Source organism: Taudactylus pleione, unplaced genomic scaffold (genome assembly GCF_031769625.1).
Source record: "Taudactylus pleione unplaced genomic scaffold, aTauple2 ptg000242l, whole genome shotgun sequence".
NCBI classification, from domain to species: Eukaryota; Metazoa; Chordata; class Amphibia; order Anura; family Myobatrachidae; genus Taudactylus; species Taudactylus pleione.
The window spans coordinates 9,352,704-9,380,000 of NW_028284644.1; the positions used below are offsets into that span (position 1 = coordinate 9,352,704).

Sequence of the window (27,297 nt, forward strand, 5' to 3'; positions counted from 1 at the left end):
AATTTCCACTTATCAACAATGAATATATGTTTAAATACGTTCTTGTCAAATATTATGTTGATTTTAACATTTTTTTTTATGTTAATCTATAAATAACAATGCTTTATAAATTAAAAAAGAAATGTCAAACGGCATAGAATTGGTAATGTATTCAGCCACACACAGTTTGTACAAGTCTACTATACAAATGTAGTATTCACCCTAGCTCCGGCGGCAGGCAGGGCGCCGAAGCTAGAGAGGGCACCTTTGTGTGCGCCCAAAAAGGGGGCGTGTCTATAAGATGTATCCCCTTTTCATCATACTTGGGGGCATGCCCGGCCCTTACGGTCACGCCGGGAAGCCCCCAAGTGCTGCAGACAGGGAGAAAAGATGCCGGGCGCATGCGCCCGGCGTCTATTCTCCAGCGGTGACCGGGTCACTGCACATTTCTCCACCCGCGGGACACTGCGACCTGCGGGTGAAGACGGCACCAGCAGGCTGTGAGGACAGGGTGCTTTATGCCCTCCAGAAGGAGGGCAGGGCGCCCCGCCCCGCTAAAACAGCCTAGCGGGAACGTTACAAATGCTTAAAGCAGTTTACACCATCTTGTGCAACAACCATAGACAGCCAGCAATGAGTTTGCACACAAACCTACTTTCTAGAGCCACCACTCCAGGTCACCAGACAGCCTGGAGGAGACTCTAAAATAGGTGGGCAAAAAGCACGGACGGACCGTCCGTCCGTCCCAGCTGCTGTGCATTAGACAAGCCATACACAAACATAAGTAACTTTGATAGCACTAATTGTTAATAGACCTAATTTCAATCGGGATATATTGATAAATTACCCAATGGTGTAAAATTATATCATTTATTCCATAGTCATAAAACAACAAAGTAAAAACATAAAAAAAAAAAAAGAAAACATATAATGGTACATGGAGGAAAAAGGGTTCCACAAACAGCTTCTCACCCAAACAAGGTGCTGCAGTGGGCAAACGCTAGTTTATAGCAATAGGTCCTGGGCCTCAATAGCTCGCTACCACCACAGGTAGTGTAAAGTCCAAAAGCGTGGCTGGGTTCCCAAATAGCGGTCCTCAGTTAGTCACCTTTTTGCGAAGTGAGAAGCTGTTTGTAGAACCCTTTTTCTTCCATGTACCATTATATGTTTTTACTTTGACACAATGGTGTAAAATGATATAATTTTTTCCATAGTTATAAAACAACATTTATTAGTATATTCCGATTGAAATTAGGTCTATTAACAATTAGCACTATCAAAGTTACTTATGTTTGTGTAAGATTTATACTTTGGAGCTGGTATTACTTCATTTCTTTGTCTCTATTGAAGCTGCAGGATTGTTTTTGCGCATGAAAGCATAACAGATCTCTACCTAATACATTAGACAAGCCAAGAAAAATTATAGCGTCTGATCCGTCACCCCCTTTTTATTTTTTAGCCCTTTGCCGGGACAGGCTCCTATCAATCAGAACCATTGTCCTGTGGCGTGCCCCAATAAAAAATGACATTGCAAATCACTACAATACGAAGCAAAGATAAATATACATTTTTGCAGTATATCACTGAAAATTGACAAGTAGGCCCCTTAGTTCATCCGTGAGCCTAATGTCCCACAAATATTTATCTTAGACAAACACCTGCATTATATTCTGGCTTTTAAAGAGCATATTTGCAGCTAAATCATTTATTTTGTGAGGGGAACCATTATTCATTTATCTCCTAAAACCACTAGAGCAGGAGTTCCTAACCACGGTACTCAAGGCACACTAAAGCTGGCCACACACTAGACCAACTTACATCCAACCAGCCAACTTGTTAATTGATTGGAATGAAAATCTGGTAACGTATGGGATTAAAAGATGATCAGCAATTTGCTCCTAAATGCCAGAAAACAGATGAAAATTGACGTTCAGACAAGTTTTGAACAAATTGTTTAGATCAAACATTTAACAAAACTTGTCTGAACGTCCATTTTCATCTGTTTTCTGGCATTTAGGAGCAAATTGCTGATCATCTTTTAATCCCATACGTTACCAGATTTTCATTCCAACCATTCAACTAGTTAGCTGGTTGGACAGATAATCTTCAAATGTGTGGCCAGCTTAACAGTCCATGTTTTAAAGGATAGCCATACTTGAGCACAGGTGACTCAATTAGTACTTCAGTTATTTTGATTTAACCACCTGTGCTGAAACCTGGATGTCACTAATACCAGGACTGTTAGCGTGCCTTGAGGACAGAGGTTGGGAATCACTGCACTAGAGTCTAAAATTCACAGCCATACATACAGTACAATGTTCAAGCATCACCACCTACAGTATTTTGGTTTCATGTTCCCAAATGTTTGCTGGTGTCCAGAAAGATGAACGGTGTAGCCTCTATTGCAGTGGTTCCCAAACCCCGTCGTTACAGTCCATATTTTAAGGATATCCATGCTTGAGTCCAGATGGTTACATCAAATTGACTGAGTTAGCCTACTAATGTTTTCTGTGATCAAGCATGGATATCCTTAAAACATGGACTGTAACAGCAGAGTATGGGAACCTCTGCTCTACTGTGTTTACACACTGCAGGCTTAATGATGTTTATGTACCCCTTATGGTACATAAAACAATAAACATCCCTAGTCAGAGGAAAAAACTTTTTCTTTTTTTTCTTTTTTTTTAAACATAAATAAAAAAAATCCCAAAGACCGGTTTCATCAAGCAAATACAGGCTTTGCACATTTTTTTTTTTGACTCTTTACACAATTATCAGTCTACCTAATGTCATTTGGACGTATTTCTTCTTCCAGTTACAGGAGAATAAGTAATTTAAGAACTGTCCCTATAACATGACATTCCTGGTGGGCTACTTTACCTTTTTGTTAGGTCATGTCTACGCTATTACAGGAGCCACACCTAGAGTAATGTCCCCATTTCTCTAAAAGAAGTTTAAAAATGTAAAATATAAGAAGCTGCTACAGCAGACGGGCGTTCTGTACAGAACAGAGTATAGCAGCAGCATTAACTAAAAGCAACATGCATGATTCGGCGTGGTCTTTAATTCGAGCGTAAGCAACAGGAGGGAAAAAAAAATAATTTTGAAACGAACATAAATAAGTTCTAATTACACCAACAACGCCCAATTTTAACCTGCAAGGTTGTTGTTGTTTTCATAACTATAGTCTTACCCCACATGGTTGTGTAGTAGAAGGTAACAGTGTTCCCGCTGGCAGACTCACAATCCCAGATCACTGCGCTGCCAGCTCTAGCGCTCAGCACGGACTATACACTACAGGGGCACGGGATGCTGCGGAGGACTCCACCAAGTAGGTAGCACTTCGTGGGAGCTTCACTTTCTACCAGGCGCGCAGGACGCTACCAATAGCTCAGTGGGGGGTGTGGTTACAGGCGCTAAAGCCGCACAGATAACACTTACCTAGTGAAGCACTGCTGCTCTGTGTGTGCCAAGTACAGATTCTGAGGCACTTCATACATTAAAATGAGAGGTTTGGACGTTACATTTATTTTTTTGCATATACCTGTCAATGTAAAGACTCCCTGCAAAGCACTCTGACCTGGTGACCATGCATCTTTTTTGTACTGTATTTGGTACTTAGGGGTATATGTATCAAATCTTGAGGAGAAATAAAATTGTGACATATGCATCACCAACCAATCAGCTTCTAACTTACATTTTGCAGGCTGTGTTTAAGAAATGATAGTTTGGAGTAGATTGGTATGTCACAATTTTATCTCACATCAAGCTTTGATATATATGCCCCTTAAACTTTGGTAACCAATAGCTATATTGTAGTCCGCATCATTAAGGTCCAGTTCTTTTCTACACCAAAGCATATTTAAATAAGATTCCTGCACTCCCTGATTATATATTTAGGGGTCAATTCAGCAATGATTTTTTTTACATTAAAAAAAAAAATACAGAAACTATGATTTCCATATTTTTCATATAAATCCCCTATTCAGCAATGGGATAATGGAGAAGATAACGCAATTATTTTCTCCACTAATTCCCATCTCGCTGAATACCGCACTGTAGGGCTCAGCCATTGATCTATACAGTGCTTTAACACTTTTTGCTATTCAAAGCAAAAAGTGTTAAAATCACTCAATAAATATTTCCTTTATATAACACCATTTCAGAATGGCATTATACGTAGAAAATACTTAAATATCCCAAAAACTGCATGGACAGAGGGAATATTTCCCATAAGTCCCTGCAGCATTTTGTAAGCCCGCCCAGTCTCAGTCCCTGGTTCTTGGTGATCGGCAGCAGGTTAGTCAGTCACTCTAGAGCCTTTTAAACCTCCTGAAATTGATTGATATGTGTATACAGGCTTTATACTATACTGTATATTTATGTACTGTTATATTTAACATTTATATATAAATGTTAAATATAATCACACATAAATATACATTTATACAGGCTAGTATAAAGCCTGTATACACATATCAGTTTCGGGAGGCTGGAGCTGTACTTACCCCTCCACGGTCACCGGGAAGCCAGGACGGAGACTGAGCATGCGCAGAGGAACAAGCAGAAGGGATTGTTTTCGGAAACCGAAAATAATCCCTTCTGTGACATCGCAGGGACAGCGTGTTACTGCAAAACGATGTCCCTGCTCAAAATATTGCTGCATAGCTTCCATATTTTATCATAATTGACAAAGTTTTGTGACAATGCTGCCCAATAATATTCTGGGCAACATAGTCACTGTTCCTGAATAGACCCCTTAGCCCTCAAAAAGGGGCATTACTTCTCACCTAATTTTAACCCCACTGCATATATACGTTTTAAAGTAGCCCATCAACAAAGGCTGAACACAGGAGATCTCTGAGCCAGGCAAACAACGCTGCAGACCTTAGTCCCCACATATTTTCAGTGGGAACTGTGTACAGGCTCAAGTTATCAAGCTTCAAATCGCTTAGCTATTCAGAGCATAATCCAGTTAGCCATTGTAGCCTATGGTCTACCCAGTGTAAGGATCTTCAGATCCCTATCTGGTAGTAGCAGAAATCAAGGAACAAGTATTTCACTGCAAAACACTGCATAAATTGGGGCCCCATTTAACAGTGAGACACGAAATCGGCATGAAATACCGCCGGCCGATTCCCGTCAGCGCCTGGCCGGCCACAGCAGAGTTCCCGGCAGTGGAAGCCCGACAGTGCTGGAAATCCCGATAGTCTATAGGCAAGTATTGACTAACCTAACCCTCCTTAGGGGTGTCTAACCCTAACCTCCCCCCCCCAAGTGCCTAACCCTAACCCCCCCCTTCCCCGCTGCCTAAACCTAACCCTCCTGGGGGGGGGGGGGGGGTGCCTAACCCTAAGTCCCCCCCGGGTGCCCTAAACCTAACCCTCCCCTCCCCGATCGGGATGCCGGGCGCCAGTCTCCCAGCGTCGGAGAAATGTCAGGCGTCTACATCTAGACGCCTGGCATTTCACCCTCGCCGGGATATGACAGTCGGGAAGCCGGCTGCCAGTATTAAGGCAGCCGGCTTCCCGATTGTATACCTGAGACATAACCCCTTTATCAGGGGCGTATCTATAACGGGTGCTTGGTGTGCGGGGCACACGGGCCCCCGTGTCCAGGGGGGGCCCACACCGCACACCTAGGTAATTATACTTAACTCTCCGCAGATTCCCGAAGTGCTGCTCTGCAGCGCCGTACCAGCGCTGTAGAGCAGCAAACACTGGGAAAATGGTGGCAGCCATTATCCCAGTGATCTGGCCATGCGCAGAAGAGATGATCCCGGGCACCATTATCCCGGAGACCTGCGCATTGCGCTGTAGATTCTGGCATGAAGCCAGAATCTACAGCTCTCAGCGCCACTGAGCCGTAGTCAGAGAGGAGGGTCCCAAACGGCGGCTGCACACGCGCCCCCTCCCCTCTTAAAACACCCCTGGCCTTTAGCACTTGCTAAAGGGGTTGTGTCTTATTGTTAAATTAAATATTTAACAAACTGCGGTAAACTATTACCACTGTATCGCTTACGACATCTATAAATACCATGGGGGAGACCCAGTGAAGCCTTCCAGGCTTTTCCATGTCCCTGCCAGGTGAAAGGGTCATGCGCAGACTGGCTATTACGCATGACACTGCAACCAGTCACTGGCAGCAATAGGCTGCCAGCAGAGCAAAGGAGGCCGCCGTGGTGGGGGGACGTCGCTGGACTTCACTGGAGGGGCAAGTCATTTTGAATATCAGAGGCATACAGTATTAGTTAGTATCACTGCGACACTGAACAAAATATGCTGCTAGTATTAAGGTACGTTGTTAAATGGGGCCTTTAACCTGGACAGTCGTTTGGAAGTGATGTCACTGCAAGCAAGCATTCATTTAAATCTCAGGATAAAGTCATAGCTGAACTATGCGAATGGGTATAAAGTCCCGGCGGCTGAATATCCAGACAGGGCAAGTAAGTACCCTATCCCTCTCCTCCCCCCCAACCATAACACTCCCTTAGTGGTGCCAAACCCTAACCTCCCCCCTAGTGCCTAACCTTCCCCCAGGGGTGCCTAGCTCCAACTCCCCCTTACCGCACCCTAAACCTAACCCTCCGGGGGAGGGGGGTGCCGAACCCCAACCTCCCTCCCAAAAAAAACCTAACCCAGACACGCTTCCTAAACCACCCCCCCCCCCCCCCGCGCGCGGCTAGCGCCAGACTTACCTCGTTCGGGCAGAATATTAGTATTTCGACGCCTATCTTTAGTCCCTTGTCGGGATTTGGATGTCGGTATTGAGACCGGCGGCTATGCAACCCCAAAAAATATTTTACATTGGTAGTCAGTGATTACATTCTGTATTGCTTCATATTGCAGCAATACAAAACACACATTAACCTGTAATTTATCCTTGCAAGGCTCATATCTAAGAGCCCAACAAAAACCTGGGTTCCAAGCTATAACTGGCAGCCTAACACTGCCGGGGCAAAGGGTACCATTAACTGAGCCAGAAGTTTGACTCCAAGGGGACCTAGCAAAGCCTTTCTGGTTTTGCAGGTTGCTCATTGCCAGTTCTAGGTAACGTATGATAAATTAAGCCATCGTCCCCATAGAAGTCTATGTGGATGGCGGTGAAGTGTGGAAAGTAGCGCAAGGTTTAAGAAATTTGATCTATCTGGCTTTAACCCTTTATTAAATGGGGACTCTATGATCAAGCCATTTCTCAGCCTGCAAAAGGACTCATCACCACTTGATAAATACACCCTAATTGTAAAATAGTAATTTTTTAAAATATTGCAAAAAACTATGTACATGTATAACAGCCACACAAGCCAGGAAAGTTCACCTATGAGTGGATCAAACATAGAAGGTTACAAAAAAAAATAAAAAACAAGCAGTTTTCTAGTTAAGTAGTTTAATGATAAATCGTACAATACAGTGTGAAGTCTAACTATTTAACATAGTATTTAAAAAAAAAAAAAAACACACCAGTGGCAGATTACAAAATACACAATTACAGTTGAATGAGGATATGTAGTGTTCTGCAGGAGAGGGGCAGAAACATTAATTCAGAGCACAACAGGGATTTTGTAACACCTGAATGGGCTTGCAATCTCTAGGATAACTAAATGTATATGCACCATATAACTGAATAAAATACTTAAGGGTGAATTTATTTAGACCATTTTTCCTACATTAGAATACATGAGCCACAAAATTATGTTTTTACATGACTACAGTAATTTTAAACTTTAAAAACAGTCCAGTTGTAAACACTACATTTAAAAGCTATGCCTTTATTTTAGAAGTTAAAAGTAATCAATTCTGACCCCAATATCTGTTCTGAAAAGTCTTCTTTTAATATCTTGGAGAGCACGTTACACTTTCAAGACTAGGGAATATAGCCTCATTAATTATGGGGGTAACAAGGTGGAGTAGGGATCACTGCATAAGTGCGATCTAGTATGTATTAAAAATTATATATACACAAACAAAACAGAAGGGAATGCAGTTGTAGATCCCGATTCTCTCAAAGTGCAAAACATGTAAACATTTTTATAAAGAAGGTGGGGAGGAAGATTAACACACATGAGTTAGAGCAGCAGAGTCACTGCCCCTCTTAAGTAAAATATTTCTATAAATATCTGCAATCAGTCCAGTAATTGGGACCAATAGTAAGCCGGACTAGAAAGAGTACAAGACATGAAGTTGTTTAGGAGCTCATACAAACAGAAACATACAATACACCTGATATGAAGTACGCTGTGACATTTTGCTGTTTTTCTAAAGCTTTGCTGAAAGTTTCATATAAACCACCATAAACACAGGATATTTGTGCTGATTGTTAAGATACTGTAATATATTTAATTTTTAAATACATGGAAATATCATTTATAGTACTTGAGGAAAGTTTGACAGACTAAATTAATTTAGTCAATCTTTACTCAAGTCTTCAGTATTTTTATATTCTTGTATAAGGCAGAAAAGAATATGAAAGGCTCAGTACCAAGGGCCATATCCTGGCAGGTGGGTCACCTGGACCCCTGCATACTTAAGAGGGGCAAATACACAGCACTAAACTACAACTTGAAGTCTGCGTCACATTGCTATTCACTTACAAGTCCTATCTGACGTAACATGGCAGTACATGTTACAATATGCTTAGAAAGTGAATATTTCTTAATACAGGGTGAGTCTCCCATTTCCAAAATGCTTCGGACCAGGGGTATTTTGAATATTGGAATATTCCGTATTTTGGAATATTTGCATACTATAATGAAATATCTTGGGACCAAATCTAAACACAGAATGCATTCATGTTTTATATGCACCTTATACACACAGCCTGCAGGTAATTTTATACAATATTTTTAATAATTTTGTGGCTCAAACAAAGTTTGTGTACGTACATTAAATTAATTTGTTTCATATACACCTTATACACAGCCTGAAGGTTATTTTTTTACTATACTTTTAATAATTTGGTGCCTTAAACAAAGTTTGTGTAAACTGAACCATCAAAAAGCAAAGGTTTCACTAATCTCAGTCATGCTAAAAATATTCTGTATTTCAGAATATTTGTATATGGGAGACTCAACCTGTACTATTCTTAAGGAAAGAACAGCTTCAAAGCACAGAGATGCCACAAAATGTATATGCCTTGGTTACGTTATTATATGATGCTTGCCAGTTAGGAAGTAGTGCACATATAGAAAATGTTCATTCTTACACTGCATTGAAAAAATGTACAACTAAAGTTTAAATGTAAACTAATATATCTAGGATTTTCATGTAATTGGCTAACTAAATGTAGGTTATTAGGAGTAAATTAGTTGATACCTTGCAATATATAATGGGATAACGCCAAGTGTTAAATATGCCATTAAACAGTTTCACAAGCATTAGGAAAGAAGCAAGCTAAGTATATATTGTGTAGTCTTGTTCTAATATTTCCAACCTTTCCAAGCTTCGGGGTGTGGATACTTACATTACTGGTAACTACTTAAAAATGACACCATTTAACTCTTAAATTGACAGTTTGCGTTTAGCTGAGTAAAACCACGTTTTGCTTTAGAATAGGTTGCAGTAGAATTTTAAAAAGGGACACTAAACAGGAGATTAAAGTTAGTCCAGTAAAAGAAAGCATCATTTTAACAAAACATTATGGGGGAGATGTACTAAGCCTTGGAGAGAGAAAATGGAGAGATAAAAGTACTAACCTATCAGTTCCTGTCACTTTACAGGCTGTGTTTGAAAAATTACAGGAGCTGTGTGGCTGGTACTTTATCTCGCTCCAAGGCTTAGTATATCTTCCCCTATGTGAGTGGTATATACAAGCTTTGTTCCGGTTAACATTTTCACACCTGAAAAAGTTTTCGTACTGTATCATTTAAACCAAAACTTTTATCTGGTATACTTCGTCAAAATAAGGAGGCTTTTACATGCAATGTGAATGTTACTAGCAAACCCTAGTAAAGTTGTATTTCAAGTTTACTGGTCAATTAAGCCACAAAAGCATGTTAAATTGTTTTGGTGTTCATGGACAAAAAAGTAAAAAAAAAAAAAAAAACAGAAACACCAAATGTTAAAGTCAAACATACTTTATAAGAATATGGCAACAGGTGCTTGTAACTGTCCCACAATACTCTTTGCGCTGACCACCTTCCTGGTTTCAAAAGAGGCCATATGCTAGTAGTTGCCAATACACTGTACTTCCCATTCCCATGAATGGGAAATTCACATGAGATTGGCTATTTTTAACTACTTACGAGGCCAAGTGGGGATCCAGCAAACACCATGATGTAAGTATGTTTAAAAGTGTAGTATTGTTCGGACTTCAACCTTTGTTAAATATCTTCTCTATAAAACAGATTAATTATTGCTAAATGACAATACGAGGACGGAAGCGTTTACCATAGCACTCATGCCCTCTGAACAGCCCGCTGACCAGAGAGGGACTACTAAAAGCATATTACATATACCTCCTGCCAAGATACTTAAGCCTATATACATTAATACTTGAGTAATTAGGTCATAGGACTCAATTTGAAAGTAAATATTTAAATTGTGTTCTTTTGTAGTAAAATACTACCCAATATTTCAGAAAGGAATGCAAATTAATTACATTCAGAAATCAAAGCATTTTCTGGGGATTCATAATACTCATCTGCCCAATAAATGTAGCTGCTGTCCACTTCAGCCATGTGGTCAAAGGTTTCCTCAAAAAAGGAGTATTGTTGGCAGTTTATAATAAAGAACATTGTTAAATTCTCTAAAATGCAGCACTCTACTCCCAATTGCTGAACGTTAAACGGGAAACTCAACACACTGTATTAATAACAAAGCACCTTTTATTATCTTAGATTTTAATAAAATAGTTGACAAATAAATTGAAGGTTAAGATCCTTCATTTATTTATTATACATTTTTTTGTTTACACACCTTAGTCCTTTGTGTTTTTAGACTATAAAAACTAAAATTTAATGAGAACAGTACATAATATTACCACCGACTCCTTTGTTGGAAGGATTTTACTACTTGGTGAAGAAACAAACATCACAGGCGCAACCTTTAGCTTTCTCATCATTGCTAAACTTATAACCAAAGATGCTCAGCAGAATGTCCCCATTTGAGGTCACATTATACGAAGAGAAAAACAAATTGTGGGATTGGATTTGGGAATAGTGAAATAGTGAATTCATTCTACATCAGGTGTTTTAGGTTAATTTAACAAGGTATGTATGTACAGTATGTTTAACGAGAATACACTACTCTTAATATAACCTAATTACTCCCAGAGTGGAGCCAACGTTAAACAAAATTAAAATGGACAGAAAATATATACACAAGTAAACATTAAAAGAGTGCATTTAAAATTTGCAACATCTTTAACTCATAAAGAGTAAGCAAGCAAAAAAAAAAAAGAGAAAAGAATGAAAATAGAAAAGCTGAATAGATCTACAAGCATTATGAATTCACATTCAAGACAGGTTGGAACGCATTGCTTGTATTAGTGTGTTACTAGTAGAAAGGATGGTAAACGTCACTAAACCATTTGGTGGGGGAAGAGCATTGGTGTGAAAAGCGAAGCATGATAATTAGGTTTGCTGTATTGTTCAGTGTTTGGTTGTCTAGGAAAATGTTATTATGAAAAGTCTTTAGGGAGGAAAAATAGTTTTGGGAGGGGAAGGGGGTATTTATTTATGTTGCAGAGTTGTTGACATGCCTTGTACAATCCAACTGCATTATTTTCTACAAGGTTTGGACCACGGAAGGGTAAAATTGATGGTCAAGAAAGCAAACCCATGAAAATACAGGATTTATACTGTTAGCACAAGCATCCATTACATTAACGTGCATAGGAGTTGGTTTACAGACCCTCGTGAGCCCATGTAAATTCACAAATCCCAAAAAAATGCATGGATATTTCTTAGCTTGCTGCAGACGGAGCGGTGCAAATCTACCTTAACCCATGCACCGTTGTTGGAGGGAGCACAGAAGATGGAAACAAGAACCGTGCAAACTGAATAGCTTATCTTCAGCTTCCAGAAGTCTCCTTTCTATTGCAGATCAGTAGGCACAGGGCTAGGAAAGCTGCGCTGTAGTAGGAGTTTTCACCTCTGCTAGAACAGAGGCTCAACAGTCTGTTTCTATGGCAATATAGAGCCAGAAGTTTTATAGAACTTAAGCATTCATGTAGAATCTTCTAGGGTTTTGTTAGACTCTTGACGGTGGCAAAGTCTGTCCATGATGCCATGCAACATGGGTTGCACAATGCCCAGGAGTGGCCGTAGAGAGGGGTCACCATTCCAGCATGCTTCCATCAGCTTCCAACACTCCTCATCAAAGATAGGCAGCCTTTCTGGACGCACACCTGCACAGGAAGAAGTGATGTGATGTCATACATGAATTAAAATAAACTATAGGGTTTGTAATTTTATAAAAATGTACTTTTATTTGTCTCGGGCACCACTCAGGGCTCTGATACCCTGGGTGCGCTTTTGAGTCTTACCAGAGCACATAAATATTATGTATGTTACTTATATCTAGACCTTATTGATACAACAGTGTCCTCCCTATGGGAGAGTACCGAGATGTCGCATAAGGAGCAACCCGAGCTGTCGAATTTTGACACTGTTTTCGCATACTGACACTATGATGGTCTTGGTCTCAGCAGCAGAATCTAATTTTTGAATTTTCAATGTTTCACCTGCCCATACCAAACGTTTTGTGAATATTGAAACAGGTGACTGTCCCTAATGTCTCCCTCCTAATGACACCCTCTTAATTTATGGCTAGATTCTAGAAAAAGATTGAGTTCAAGTGCTGCGCACAACTATTATCTTCTTAGGACTAGAAAGGCTAAAGATATTTTCTTGTATCACTATACGGATGATGTCAGACATCCATTAGTGCAGCAGCACACTTAGTTATTGTATCATTTACACTATAGTGCGCAGGTCCATTGCAAAATCATGGCTAGATTCTAGCCCAAGCTCTTGTCCTACCTTAATGCTAGCCTGGCCTCAGACTAACGAAAGATGCTGGAGTTTTTCCTTTTTTTTTTAGATTTTACCTTATGAAATGCACAAACCTCTATCACTAATCTTATCTTATGCCCTTTCTGTCACAGTGGCTAAACAGGCCATGCTCAGACATTAGATCTCTACAGTCTTTGAGAATGGCTAAATGCCACATTATGGTTATACCATATGAGAAAGGTCTTCTAAACTACAGAGTGGTATTTATTGAGGTAAATGAGCCAGTTATTATGAATTGAAAGGTTCCCTTCCTGTATTGATCTTTTAGATGTTTTCTCACTTTTATCCTCTTGTTTGGGTTGGGCTAATTGTAGGTATTGGGATTATCTTCTGCAGTAGACCCTTTACCTTTTCTTACGTTGTTCCATAAATGATCTTTGCTTGAGCATCTCTCAAACGCCTCCGGAAGTTTGATTGATCCAGAGCATATATACCAAAACAGGATACCAAATGCATAAACATCAACAGAATTGTCATATTTTCCTGTAAGTGATAAAACAAAGACATAGGCTACAGTCATTAAATATTGAGCTTACCAAACAAGGAGCGATGCGTAATATATTAGTGATAGATCTAGATTAAAAAAAAAAAAACCCACACAACCAACCACCACTACAACCTGTTAATACATAAATTTAGGGCTCAATTTAATTTCAAGGTGCAAGTTGGGTCCTGCAAGCCATTCTCACAGCAAATTCAAATTGCAATTAGATTCCAAACTCACACTGATTTTTCAGAGGAAATTCATGTTTTTTGTGTGCAGCCTCCTGAGCAGGTGAAATGGTAGGGGAAATCTTTACTTTTAAAAGTAAAAATGTTGGGACAGTACAGAACCTCTGGTAAACCCCCCCCCAAATGAATAATCATGAACTTGGAGGGGTTTAAATAGCATAATTTGGCCAATAAAAACAGATACTAGGAGGGGTTGTATTGATGGGAGAGGTGTTTTGGAATAATGCAAATGATAGGTAAAAGGATTTTTCAAATTTGTTTACGAAAATTATATACAAAAAGTTACAAATTTACTATACAAACATTTTCTGTACCCCAAAATGTTGATAAGACTAATTTGCTGGGAAAAAAACCAAAACACTTGTTGGCTATCATTTTTCAACCATTACTAAGAAGTGCAAAACAATCATCCATTTGATACCTTTTAAAAACCTCCAGCACTTTCCTTATGGCCTTCTATATGGTCCTGCTATCTCAGTCGTCACTTATTTGGGGTCCAGGATGGTTTCCCCACTATTTCATGCACTTGTCCCAGGTCACATTTTCTATAAAACTCACGCAACCTTGCCACAAGTACCACAAATTGGCATTTCTAATTGAATCTCACATTTCTCAGGTGTGCGCATTTGTGCAATGTATGCAAATTTATTGAAACAATCTTGTTTTGGAAAAACCTGCTCTTAGCTAAATTGACTCCTTAGTCTGAATTAGATTCTCACTGAAGATTAGGTGCCAGTGATGCAAGCTGTTAATGCAGTTATTAACCAAATACAAGGTATGTTACCCACAATAAAAAAAAAAAAAAAAAAAAACTCAGACGCAACAGTTCACAAGATAAGAAACAGTTTCATAAATGTCCCCTAGTGCAGGGCTTGACAATTTTTTCTAAATTCTAAGAGCCAGGATGAAAGTGTAGGAGCCAGACCGCCGCAATAGAAAAAAAAGAAATAGTGTGTGGAGCACAGCTCTGTGTTATGCAACTGTTCTACACACTATACTAGTCCACAAAATGTACATAGTTGAATGGATATAGTAAAATGGAGGCCCCCTCACTGCTCTGCACAGCTTCCCCCAGGGCCACATTCCTGAGCACCTACCACCCAGGCAACCAACCCCCACAGCCACAATACTGAGGGGTTACCCCTAGACAAACCACCACTGTGCAGCGACATTGCTGTGCAGCTTCCCCCCAGGGCAAACACCCCCCCCCCACTCCTCTGCAGCCATGCCGCTCCCCTCGTGGTCATACCACTATCCCTCTGAAGCCGCTCCGCAATCCCTGGCCACACAAAGCTCTCCGGTAAGAGGGTCTATGTAGCCGGAGTTAGGATACAGCAGACAGCTGGGACGTACAGGAGGATAAGCACATACTGGGACAGACAGCAGGAGTCACAGCAGGCCCGGGATGGAGAGGATGAGTCAGCGCAGGCTGGGACGTACAGGAGAAGCCAGCGCAGGCCAGGACGGACAGACAGCAGTCACCGCAGGAGACGCTCAGCACACGCACTCCTGTGCATGAAATGACCACTGCAATACTACAGACACTAATTTGCACTGGGGCTGACGAGGGTCTGCTTCCGCTCTCCTTGCAAAATCTGGTCACCAGAATTTGTCGTACGTGTGTGTGTGTGTGTGTGTGTGTGTGTGTGTATACACACATATATACGTACATACACACAAACCTACACACATGCTGAAGCTTAAACAATAAAGTGCAATAGCAAGTTTGTAGCCATCTTCTGTACTATTCAGTCAGCTATCATATTCCTCAAGTTATTGCTTGCCTCACATCAGTCTTCAGAAAAAAGCTAATACAGTTGAAATTGGTGAAATCTATGCCAATGCCCTCATGCGTTTACCTGAAAAGAGTTCGGGAGCCATGTGTATAGGAGTTCCCACAATGCTGCCAGACATCATGGCCTCTGGTTTGCAGAATCCCAAATCAGTGATCTTTGCTCTGTTCTTCTTGTCCAGCTGTAAGAGACAACCTACTTCTAATTAAATGTACTAACTTTTCCCTACCACACACTTCTAAAACCAAAATACATCCGTATCTCTCTCCTCTTTTAATGCAGCCGTTTAGTCCTTTACCATGTAGCAAATCACCAGTATTGTTAACGGTCAAGCAGACATTTGCTTTCATTTATTGTAGAAAAATATATATGTATGCTGTCATTCAGAGCCACCAGAGTTAACCTATTATTTGAGTGCAGCTGCCAATTAAGAATTGTGCCAGGTCTTTGAAATAAATATCAAGAAAATATTGGCTGAGCGCTCAAAAACACACATATGCTCCCACACAAATACAATTAAACATTAAAATATAAAACTTTAATAAGTATATTGAACATTCAACACATCAGTATTCTCTGTCAAATATAATGCAGTATAAAATCGTCCAATGATTTGATGAATAAATAGTGTTACACTCTGCAATAGAGATAGCAACAAAGGGCCGTATTCAATTAGGTGCGAAAAGTCCCATACTTTGCCGTCATCGCTGGTTTTCCATGCGAAAAAGTATCGCGCGCGTCCCCGCTTATCACCGTATTCAATTAGAAAGTGGCGAAAACTGCTACCGGCGAAACGCTAACAGGCGAAAAGTGCTGTCAGATTTGGTAAAAACAGCCTGACACCCCCCAAAATATAACATACCATTTGATCATTATTTTTCTTCGAGGTCCATAGGCACTACCTTGGGATATATAGTTGGATAGCATCCAAATTGCACCAAACAGCAAAGCTTTGAAGCTCCCAGCATGCACCGGTCCTCCTCACTATATACCCCGCCCCCAGCCACAGGCAGTTAGTCACCAAGCCTTGCTGAAAGAGGCAGAGAGTGGAGAAGGAAGAAAAATTTCACCAGAAGACACTCAACAAGTGAAGAGGGAATCTGTGATGCAAAGTTTAAGAACAAGTCCATCTGAGGCCAGTTGTGTCAGGGTGGGTGTCCTGTGGACCTCAAAGAAAAATCATCAAAAGGTATGTTATACCATAATTCTACATTTCTTCTTCGGGTTCCATAGGCTCCACAGGAACTACCTTGGGATGTCCTAAAGTAGTACTCCTAAGGGTGGGGATGCTCCTGAGCAGATAGGAGAATCCGCCGCCCAAAGAAAGCATCCTGGGAGGCATACGTATCAAAAGCATAGAACTTTATGAACGTGCTCACGGAAGACCAGGTGGCGGCCTTGCAGAGTTGTTCAGCAGAGGCCCCCCGTCTTACCGGCCACAATGGTCCAACAGACCGAGTGGAATGGGCTGTCACCTTATTTGGAACAGGGAGATCAGCCCGCGTATAGACCTGCGAGATGGTCATACGAAGCCAGCGAGACAAGGTTTGTTTGTTTGCTGGCCAACCTCTCTTGTGAAAACCATATAACACATAGTGCATCAGACTTCCAGAGGGCTCAAACCACATCAAGGGAAGCCTCACCTGAAGATAAATCTGAAGAATTAAAGGCTGGGACAACAAATTCCTCATTAATATGAAAATGAGAAACCACCTTTGTAAGGTAACCCGCCTTAGTACGGAGGACAGCTCTATTTGAATTGAACACCAAATATGGAGAGCGACAAGACAGGGCTGCTAAGTCAGAGACTCTGCAAGCTGAAGAGATAGCTAGGGGAAACAGCATCTTCGCAGTCAACCATCTTAAGTCCACCTTATCCAGGGGTTCAAAGGGATACGTCTGCAGAGCCCTGAGAACCAAAGACAAATCCCATGGTGCTACCGGTGGGAGGAAAGGAGGTTGCAGTCGCAGTACCACCTGCATGAATGTTCTAACATCCGGCAGAGGTGCAATCTTGCGCTGGAACCAAACAGTCAAAGCCGAAACCTGGACTCCAATGGTAGCTAGGCGAAGACCTAAGTCTAATCCGGCCTGGAGAAAACCAAGTATCCTGGATACTGTAAATATCTTAGGGTCATATTTCTTGTTAGAACACCACAAAAATATGACCGCCAAATCCTGTGATGAATGCGAGCTGAAGCTGGCTTTCTGGCTCTCAGCATAGTCTGCATTACTGAAGGAGAAAACCCCTTGGCCTTTAAGACGGAAAACTCAAGAGCCAAGCCGTCAAAGCCGTTGAGGTAACTCCCGGTATAAGCAGGGACCCTGTACTAACAAGTTCTTCCGCAGGGGCAGTGGAAATAGCCTGTCTATTGACAGACGTGTCAGATCCGAGAACCGATGCCTCCTGGGCCAGACAGGAGCTATTAGAATCATTCTGCCGCCTTCCTGTTTGAATTTTCTGTCGACTCTTGGGAGGAGGGAGATTGGAGGAAACAGATATGCCAACCTGAAGTCCCACCTCACCGCCAGAGCATCCACAAAGGCTGCTGAGGGGTCTCTTGTCCTGGACCCGTACCTGGGGACTTTGTGGTTGTGACGAGATGCCATGGAGGTCTACGTCTGGTATCCCCGACCTGTCCCCCAGGATCTGAAATACCTCCGGATGAAGAGCCCATTCCCCAGCATATATGTCCTGGTGACTTAGAAAGTCCGCTTCCCAGTTGAGTATACCAGATATGCAAATTGCCGATATTGCTGGCAGATGGTATTCCGCCCATAGCAAAATCCTTGCTACTTCTCTCATGGCTGCTGGACTTCGTGTGCCTCCCTGATGGTTTATATAGGCCACTGTTGTCGCATTTGTGGACTGAATCTGTACAGGCCTGCTTTTTAGAAGGTCCTGTGCCAATATATGTACACTGCCCAAAGCTCCAATAGGTTTATTGGTAGATTACTTTCTTGGTCTGTCCACCTTCCCTGAAAGGTATGATGACCCGTCACGGCTCCCCATCCTCGTAGACTTGCGTCCGTGGTGAGAAGTACCCATTCCGGGATGCCTTAACGGACGACCCTGGTTTAAATGAGATCTCCAGCCACCAGGCTAGGGAGAGGCAAACCTCCGGCGAGATGTGTACCATCTGGATTTTTATCTGATGATATGGAACATCCCACTGGGCCAGGATCCACAACTGTAGGGACCTGGAGTGGAACTGGGCATAAGCCATCATGTCGAATGTTGCTACCATGGAGCCCAGTACCTGCATCGCCAAGTGCACTGACACTGATTGCTTGCAAAGAAGCTTGTGCACTCGAGTCTGCAGTGTTACAATCTTGCCTTCTGGTAGAAGAATCCTCTGTCCCAGAGAGTCCAGCCATGCCCCTAAGTGCACCATTTGCTGGGTTGGAGATGGTGACGACTTCTTCCAATTGATTATCCAGCCGTGCTCTTGTAAGCAGGCAATGGTCATCTGCAGATGGCATTGCAACATATCCTGTGATTGTGCCAAAATCAGGAGATCGTCTAGATATGGGAGTATCCTGACTGCCATTATTTTGATGAATACCCGGGGAGGTGTGGCTAGCCTGAAAGGTAAAGCCTGAAACTGAGTGTTGTTGATCTACTTCCAACCTGAGAAAGGCTGGAAGGTGAGATTTTGTAATCGGGACATGCAGATATGCATCTTGTATATCTAGGGCAGTGGTGTCAAACTCGGGCCCTCCAGCCGCTGTGGGACTACTACATATCCCAGCATGCCCTGCCACAGTTTTAGCAAGCCCTAATAACAAAATTCTGGCAGTGCATGCTGGGATGTGTAGTTCCATTTGTAGCTGAAGGTCCCGAGTTTGACACCACTGATCTAGAGAGATCATGAAGTCCCCAGGCTCCATTGCCAATATAATTGTCTGCAAAGTTTCCATCCGAAATTTGGGTACTTTGATAAATCTGTTGAGAGATTTCAGATTCAATATTAGGCGGTGTGACCCATTGGGTTTTTGAACTAGAAAACATGTTGCGTCACAGGGACTATAATCCCCGATTCTAGCAGGACCCCCATAGACTCCCGGTAGGCCGTAGCCCTGACCGGGTCTATGGGAAGTGTTGTGCCCACAAACCTTTGGAGGGGGTTGCCTGAGGAACGTGATGTTATACCCCTAAGAGACCAGCTCTCGTACCCAAGCATCTGATGCCAGGCCTGAGTAAACTGCAACAGTCGGCCCCCCCACCCGGGCATCCTTCAGGGGGAGGCCCGTCTCATCAAACCATGGGCTTACCATCTGGTTTGGAAGGAGGGCGTTTGGCTGCCCAAGACCCCTTGGACTGCGCCCTCTTGCCACTTGGCCGAGGACAGTTTCCTTGTCCTGCTTGGTGGACAAAAGGACCGGTATGGCTGCCTCTTATAGGTAGATGTGGATGGTAATTCCACAGCCCTTGGCGTTGCCAGGGAAGTAATTTTCTCATCCAAACCTGCACCAAACAGTACTTTCCCTGAGAAGGGTAATGACTCCAGAGGCTTCTTGGACCCTGCATCTGCCTTCCAAGTCTTGGGCCAGAGAGATCTTCTGGCTGCCACCGACTTGGCCGAGATTCTAGACACTAAAACACCTGTGTCAATTCCTGCTTCCACCATATACATAGATGCTTCTTGTAATTGAGATGGGTCCCCTATGGACGTCTCTAGTGCCTTAATCCAGCCCTACATCGCCTTTGCCACCGAGGCAACAGCCGTAGCTGGCCTGGTAACAGCTCCTGACAATGAAAACATTGATTTTAGAGGATTATCCACATTTCTGTTTTAGCGTCTGTTAATGAGGATGCTGCAGGAATAGGCAATGTAGCAATTTTGACCAATCTGGTCACATGCGCATCTATTGTAGCTGGAAGTTCCCATTTGCTACATGCTCCTGGAGCAAATGGGTATCGAGAGGCCAAATTCTTAGTGGCTGAAAAATGCTTATTAGGAGTCTCCCAAGCCTCCAACATGAGATTCGTCAGTTGCCCTGACCTAAGAAAACCACCTGGCGTCTAAATACTGGCTCATCATCTGTCAGAGCAGCTTCCTCTACCTCCTTTATGTTGAGGCTAGTTCTAACCAGAGAGGGAACATCCACAACCGGATATCCCTCTATTTCAGAGGCAGATTCAGAACTCTGTATTCTTTCAGAGTCTGACGAGGTAGTTGAGTCAATGTGCGACACCTGACGAGACCTTTTCTCCTTATGCCTCTGCTTCTTTACCCCAACTGGGATCTCCATCTGTGGAGAAACAGAGGATGGCAATACGCTCTGACTAGAGTGCGACGCAGAATAATCCCAACAGGGATTCATAGGTGGCATATATACAGGATGCATATGCTGAGGGTACCCTACAGCCTGAGGCACTACCTGTGGCCCCACAGCTGGAGCCCGTACCTCAGTGGCTTTGCCTATAAGATAGGACAACACCTGAGGCGTGATAGTAACCGCCTGTGGCTCCATTACTGGTACAGATACATCCAGAAATATTTTGCTACATCTGCCACATATTCCATCCACATCCTGAACGGACAGGCTTGTAGAAAAGAATTTACAAGATAGACCCACTGGTCTCTCATCCTGCTTATTACCTTCAGACATGATATAAATCAATGTTCATAAATGGACACCTTATACATGCAACAATGCGACTTTTGTATCAATAGACACAAAATAAAAAAACTCAGCGCCATTTAAATTATGTGAATCTATATAAAATTAAATGTTCATCAATGTACATTATAAAAATTCAACACAAAATACGTAGAACTGAGCAGCAGAATAAATCAATGTGCCTGTGGCAGCACACATACACCTGACAAACAGGCACACCCAGAAATAAAGAAAATAGTGAATATCTGCGCTAATAAAAATATTTCCAAGAGAACTGATAGGAACAAATCACCACTAATACAAAAATTATAATGTATAAAATATATTTACTAATAATGAGGAGTCGCAGTGTAGGCGTCATACGGCGCCTACACCACTAAACTATATAAAAAAAATTAAAAAAGAAGCTAGGGACTGCCTGCACAGTCCCACTGTTCAAACAGGTGCATCTTGCTGCACCAAACGAAAACAACTGAATGCCTGTGGCTAGGGTATATACGGAGGGGGACCGGTGCATGCTAGGAGCTCCAAAGCTTTGCCGTTTGGTGCATTGGATGCTATCCAACTATATATCCCAAGGTAGTTCCTGTGGACCCTATGGAACCCGAAGAAGAAAGATGCACTAACATTGGGGATCATGGTAGATGCCCCCGAATAGCCCTGCTGAAGGTATTAGGGGTACTTAAATGCTCTCACTAGCGTATTTGCACAAGTGGTGAAGAATAGCAGTTTTCTTTGGGTGAAAATAAGTAGTTGTTTAAAAAAAAATGTGAAAAACGCATTTTCTGTAATAAAAAAAAAAAAACACCCCCATATTTGTAGACCCATCCAAAGACTATTTAGCTACTTTTTAAGTTGGACTTCCCAACTTTGAACTTTTTTGCCCCCTTTTTCAAAGTCATTTTTTGGGGTGTTCTTTAAATTTAAGGATTTTTTTGATGCAGTTTACCTTTGGGGACCTGTCCTAAGGGTGCAGGGTGGTTTCCCCACCTTTGCACCCCAAAACCACAATTCTGGACTTTTTTCCGACATATTTCATGAATCTTTTTTGCCTACACAAATAGATTGAGTTTCCGCACTGGCGAAAAGACACCACAATTGAATATGGGGATAAGTTTTCGCCTGGCAAAATGACGTCACCGGCAAAAAATTTTGCCGAAAACAGATTTCCGCACCTAATTGAAGATGGCCCTAAGTTGCAATCTAAAGACTGCAACTGTGTGGACACTGAAAAAAAAAATGAAAGAATCCAAACTGAGTCCCGGGGTGGTTTTGAAGAATTGTCTGTAGTTTGCACAGCTAACTGTTAATATTGGGCTTTAAAGTTCATTCTCTGTATGTATGTGCAATAGTATGTAGAGATTGCCTTGTTTGCTACTTACGACTTCAGTCCCTCTCCATTTTCAGAGAGCCCCCGGGGTTAAAAAATCTGAATCCGTGGTAGATACAGTGCCGCGTGGGGAGGTAATCTCAGGTCTCGGAAAACGGCAATGTCCCAGATGGATGTGTTGCGCTCTCAGGCTCACCACAGCAGGCAGACTGTAGCGGCAGCGATCAGCCTTGTATTAGCTGTAGGAGCTCCTGACGAAGGTGTCCATAGACACGGAAACGCGTTGAGCAGACTGAAATCAGTGTATAGGGTGTAGGATTGATGTATTCTACCTGCCATTACAGCCCATACAGCATATACCGGCTTTTCCCACAGACCAGAACACACAGCGCTTTTGTGATCTGGGACTCCAATGAGCAGTACAAACACTGCTATGGTGTGTGAGCACTAACCACCAAATACAGCTTAAAAGGGATTTGCCATACACAGCATTCAGAGATACCAGGTGACACCTACAGCTAATACAAGGCTGACCGCTGCCGCTACAGTCTACCGCTCTGGTGAGCCTGAGAGCGCGACACATCCATCTGGAACATTGCCATTTTACAAGACCTGAGATTACCTCCCCTAGCGATACTGTATCCACCCCCCTCCTAAAATCTGGCCAGGATCCAACTGGACCACCTTTCGTTTGTTTCATCTCAATTGGTGCAGGGGTGTCCGAATACATAACCAGACAAAAATTACCAATTAATTTTCTATATAAGATAGATATTTTACACACACACCTCAACAAAAGATTTACCAATAGAATTCACAAAAACATACAATACTGTGCAAACGCAAGTGTGACAAAAAAACAGAAGTGTTAATAGTTCATTTTTATCAATTAACAAAATGCAAAGTGAATGAACAGAGATCTAAAATCAAATCAATATTTGGTGTGACCACCCATGCCTTCAAAACAGCATTAAATTCTTCTAGGTACGCTTGCACAAAGGATCCATGTGAGTATGCGGGACACTTCTGTCCTTGCTGATTGACTTCGAGTGCCCCCTTGATGATTGGGGTAGGCCACAGCCATGGCGTTGTCGGACTGTACTTGTACTGGCCTGTTTTTTCAGAATACTCTGAGCCATCTACAAAGCTCTCACTCTGGCTCAAAGTTCCAGGATGTTGATTGGCAACATTGCCTCAACTGGGGACCATCGGCCCTGGAAGGAGTGTTGGCCAGTTACTGTGCCCCACCCTCTGAGGCTTGAGTCTGTGGTGAGGAGAGCCCAGTTTGGGATCCAAAAAGGGACAACCCTGGTTCAAATGGGGAGTCCGTAGCCACCAGGCTAGGGACAGTTGAAACTCTGGGGGAGGCTCATTGGCTGGTAAATGAGCAGATAGGGTAGCCCATTCCACCTGGAGAGGATCAGGTGTTGTAGGGGCCTGGAGTGAAACTGGGCGAACTCCACCATGACGAAGGTGGACACCATGGATCACAAGGCCTGCATTGCAGAGTGAATCGACACTCTGCGACTGTGAAGCAGTCTGCGTAAACTGTACTGTAGTGCTTAAATCTTGTCTGCAGTCAGGAAGATTCTCTGAACCCGAGAGTACAGGAGGACTCCAAAATATACCATTCTTTGAGAGGGTGTCCAGGAAGACTTTTTCCAGTTGATCAGCCAACCGTGCATTTGTTGAACGGTAATGGTTACCTGCAGATGGCGTTGAAGAGTCCCTGGGGAGCTTGCCAACAGCAAAAGATCATCCAAGTATTGGAGCAATCTGATCCTTTGGACGACAAAGAGGTCGCCATAACTGCCATGATCTTGGTAAAGACCCATGGGGCCGTTGAGAGGCCAAACGGCAGAGGCTGAAATTGGTAATGATGTTGTAGTTTAGCAAAGCGGAGATATTGTTGATGAGAAGGCGCTATTAGGTACATGTAGGTAAGCGTCCTGAATGTCCAGGGATACCATAAAATCTCCAGGCACCATAGCTAGGATAATAGAACGGAGAGTTTCCATATGAAACTTGGGCACCCAGACTTGTTCAGAGATTTGAGATTGAGGAGAGGCCGATGAGCCCCATTGGGCTTCTTAACTAAGAAAAGGGTAGAATAGCAGCCCTTGCCCCGTTGGGAGGAGGGGACCCAAATTATCACTCCTGAATTCAGTAAGAACTGAATGGGTTTTGTGGAGCAGCAGGGCCTTGGTTGGGTCTGAGGGAGGACCTGTGCAAAATAACTGGGAGGGGAGGAGGGGGGGTCGCCTAAGGGAAGGAGAGGGCGTATACGTGGGAGACCACTTCTCTTACCCAGGTATCTGACGTGGTTTGATGCCTAACCTCTGCGAATTTAACAATTTGGCCTCCCGCCCTACCAGGCTTGTCCACAGACTTGGCAGGTGGACGTCTAGTAGCCCAGGTCTGTTTGGCCCTAGGCTTGGAGGCCTTGGCTAATGTCTGTTGCTGTGGAAGGGACTGATCCTTGGCACAAAGTAGTGTTAATGCTTTGGCCATGGAGACCCGGTAAAAGGGTCTCCCGGCTGTGGCATTACACCCCGGTCAGTTTGGGTCCTGTGCTGGTTTTAAATATAGGGGGACCACTATACAATTTTCCCCCCCCTATATTTAAAACCAGGATAGGCCATGCAGCCTGGTGCTGGTTCCTAAATTACAGTGGAACCCTACTCGGTTTTAACTATTTATTTTACAGTGGGGGTACGGGTGACGGCCGCCTGCTGGCACTTGCAGTTCCACAAGTGCCAAAGGGCAGGCATGCTGGCACTTGTAGTTCCACTGTAAAATACAATAGTTTTCTTCTAGTTTTACACTTTTAGTGCAGAGCGGGCCGGGAGCAGCGGACAGCGGCGGTCGTCTGCTGGAGCGGGGATCAGCTAAGTTGTTTATTTTTTTTTCCTTTTGTGAGTATGCGTTACTGTATAAAGGGGGCTGCTACTGGGGTCACTGTATAAGGGGGGCTGCTACTGGGGGCTGATACTGGGGACCCTGCATAGGGGGGCTGATACTGGGGGCACTGCATAAGGGACACTATTTAAGCCTGGGGGCGCTACATAAGGGACCAGTCTGGGGGCACTACTTCAGCCTGGGGGCACCTCATAAGGGCAAAGCTAAACTACAGGGGGCACTGCATAATGGGCACTTTTGACTGAGAGCCAGTGGGGGAGCAGCCTGAGACCTGTCGGGCTGGATTGGTAAGGGAGATGCCCCTTTTCCTGGCGCGCATAATTGCGAAGGCTCCCACCCAGCTAATTTTTAATGCCACCCGGCTGGAAAAAATTTCTGGGGAAAACACTGGCTGTGGCATTACAGCCCGTTCAGTTTGGGTCCGTTGCTGGTATTAAATATAGGGGGACCCCTACGCAATTTTTCTACCCCTATATTTAAAACCAGCACTGGCCCGGTAGAGATTTGCAGAGAAAACACTGCAATCTCTGGTGAGTAATCTCATCTAAACTTGCAACTTGAGGGAGATATCTCGATCTGCTTCACCATCGGAAAATTCACTTTCAGCTAAACTCATTTCTTAGTAAATTTGTGAGATGAAAAATGGAAAAATCACCCAAGATTCTGCAATGCAAATCGAGATTTAAAAAAAAATTATTAAAAAAAAAAAAACACCTCGACCAAACTCGAAACTTAGTAACTTTGCCCCTAGGTGTACGAGGACACATCTGTACAGGGCATATATACACTTTCAAGCTTGGTAATAAACAGAGCTACTTGCGAAATCCCCCAAGGATATCATGCTGCAAACTTAGAGGAAATTATGCAAGTGCATTTCCCAGTTTCTGGTATGGACAGTGTAGACAGCATGTTATAAAGGTCAATGAAGCTCTATCAAATGCATTCTAAGCAGGATGAATAAAAGAATTCGCAACCAAGTGTAATGTAACAGATTTTTTTTTTTATTACGTATATACTTTAGGTCTATTTATGTACATATTGGTTAATCATAATATCTATGTATGTATATTAGAATCCAATTGCAGAGAGTTAGACCTACACTTGAGAATCTGGAGGACACCTTAACTGAGAACCAAAGGTTGCGCTTATATACACGCCTGTGAAATATGTATTAAATTGCTCAATGTGAATTTAGTGATACTTTAAGGAGAACAGAACAAAAATTCAGGTTTGCAGATGTCCGATTTACAGGAGATTACAATTTCCCAGTCTTTTGATAGTTTAGGTATTTCTGCAGTTCCATGATAAATAAATGTAACTCAGCCAAGTTTTATTTAGACACCAAATGATCACCAATAGTACTCCCATATTAAAGGGATTTAAAATTACTTCCAAGTTTATGCTTATTACTTCTTACCAGGACATTCTTCAGTTTGATATCTCTGTGGACCAGGCCCTGACTGTGCAGAAAACGGATGCCCTCCACCACATCTAACGCAATCTGCAACAACGTTTCCTGTGGAAGTCCAACCTGAGAAGAAAACAACCTTCCTGAAGAGCATGGACTACATATTGGCATCATACATGAGGATCCAAGAAAGAAGAAAAAAAATAAATAAATTAGATAGATAAAATTAAAAAAAAGTAAAAAAAATAAATGCAGTTGTATACAGTTAATAAATAATTTTTAACTACTCATCAGATACATCATCTGCTGAATACATTTACTTTCACTCTTATTCAAAAGTACAGTCTAGAAAGACAGGAGGGGAGTGGGAAGGGTTTTTGGTACAAAAAAATAAAAATGATGTTGAATGCGAAAATATATCCACACATTTGTGTTTTTACATCTGTATTTAGCCATGCAGACGCATGTGGAACAAAAAATATCAGTTATCCATTTC

At 42.5% G+C, this 27,297-nt stretch overlaps 1 protein-coding gene across 1 annotated transcript in view; it reads right to left on the reverse strand.

The window, feature by feature from the left end:
- Positions 1-7,361: 7,361 nt before the first annotated feature.
- DSTYK (dual serine/threonine and tyrosine protein kinase) overlaps positions 7,362-27,297 on the reverse strand; it is a 106,366-nt gene continuing 86,430 nt past the window's right edge. The window contains exons 10-13 of the mRNA XM_088479618.1: positions 26,811-26,924; positions 15,583-15,697; positions 13,340-13,474; positions 7,362-12,324 (exon numbers count right to left, since the gene is read on the reverse strand). Of these exons, the coding sequence (XP_088335744.1) occupies positions 12,143-12,324; positions 13,340-13,474; positions 15,583-15,697; positions 26,811-26,924 (546 nt within the window). The 3' untranslated portion in view covers positions 7,362-12,142. The remainder of the gene's footprint in view (positions 12,325-13,339; positions 13,475-15,582; positions 15,698-26,810; positions 26,925-27,297) is intronic.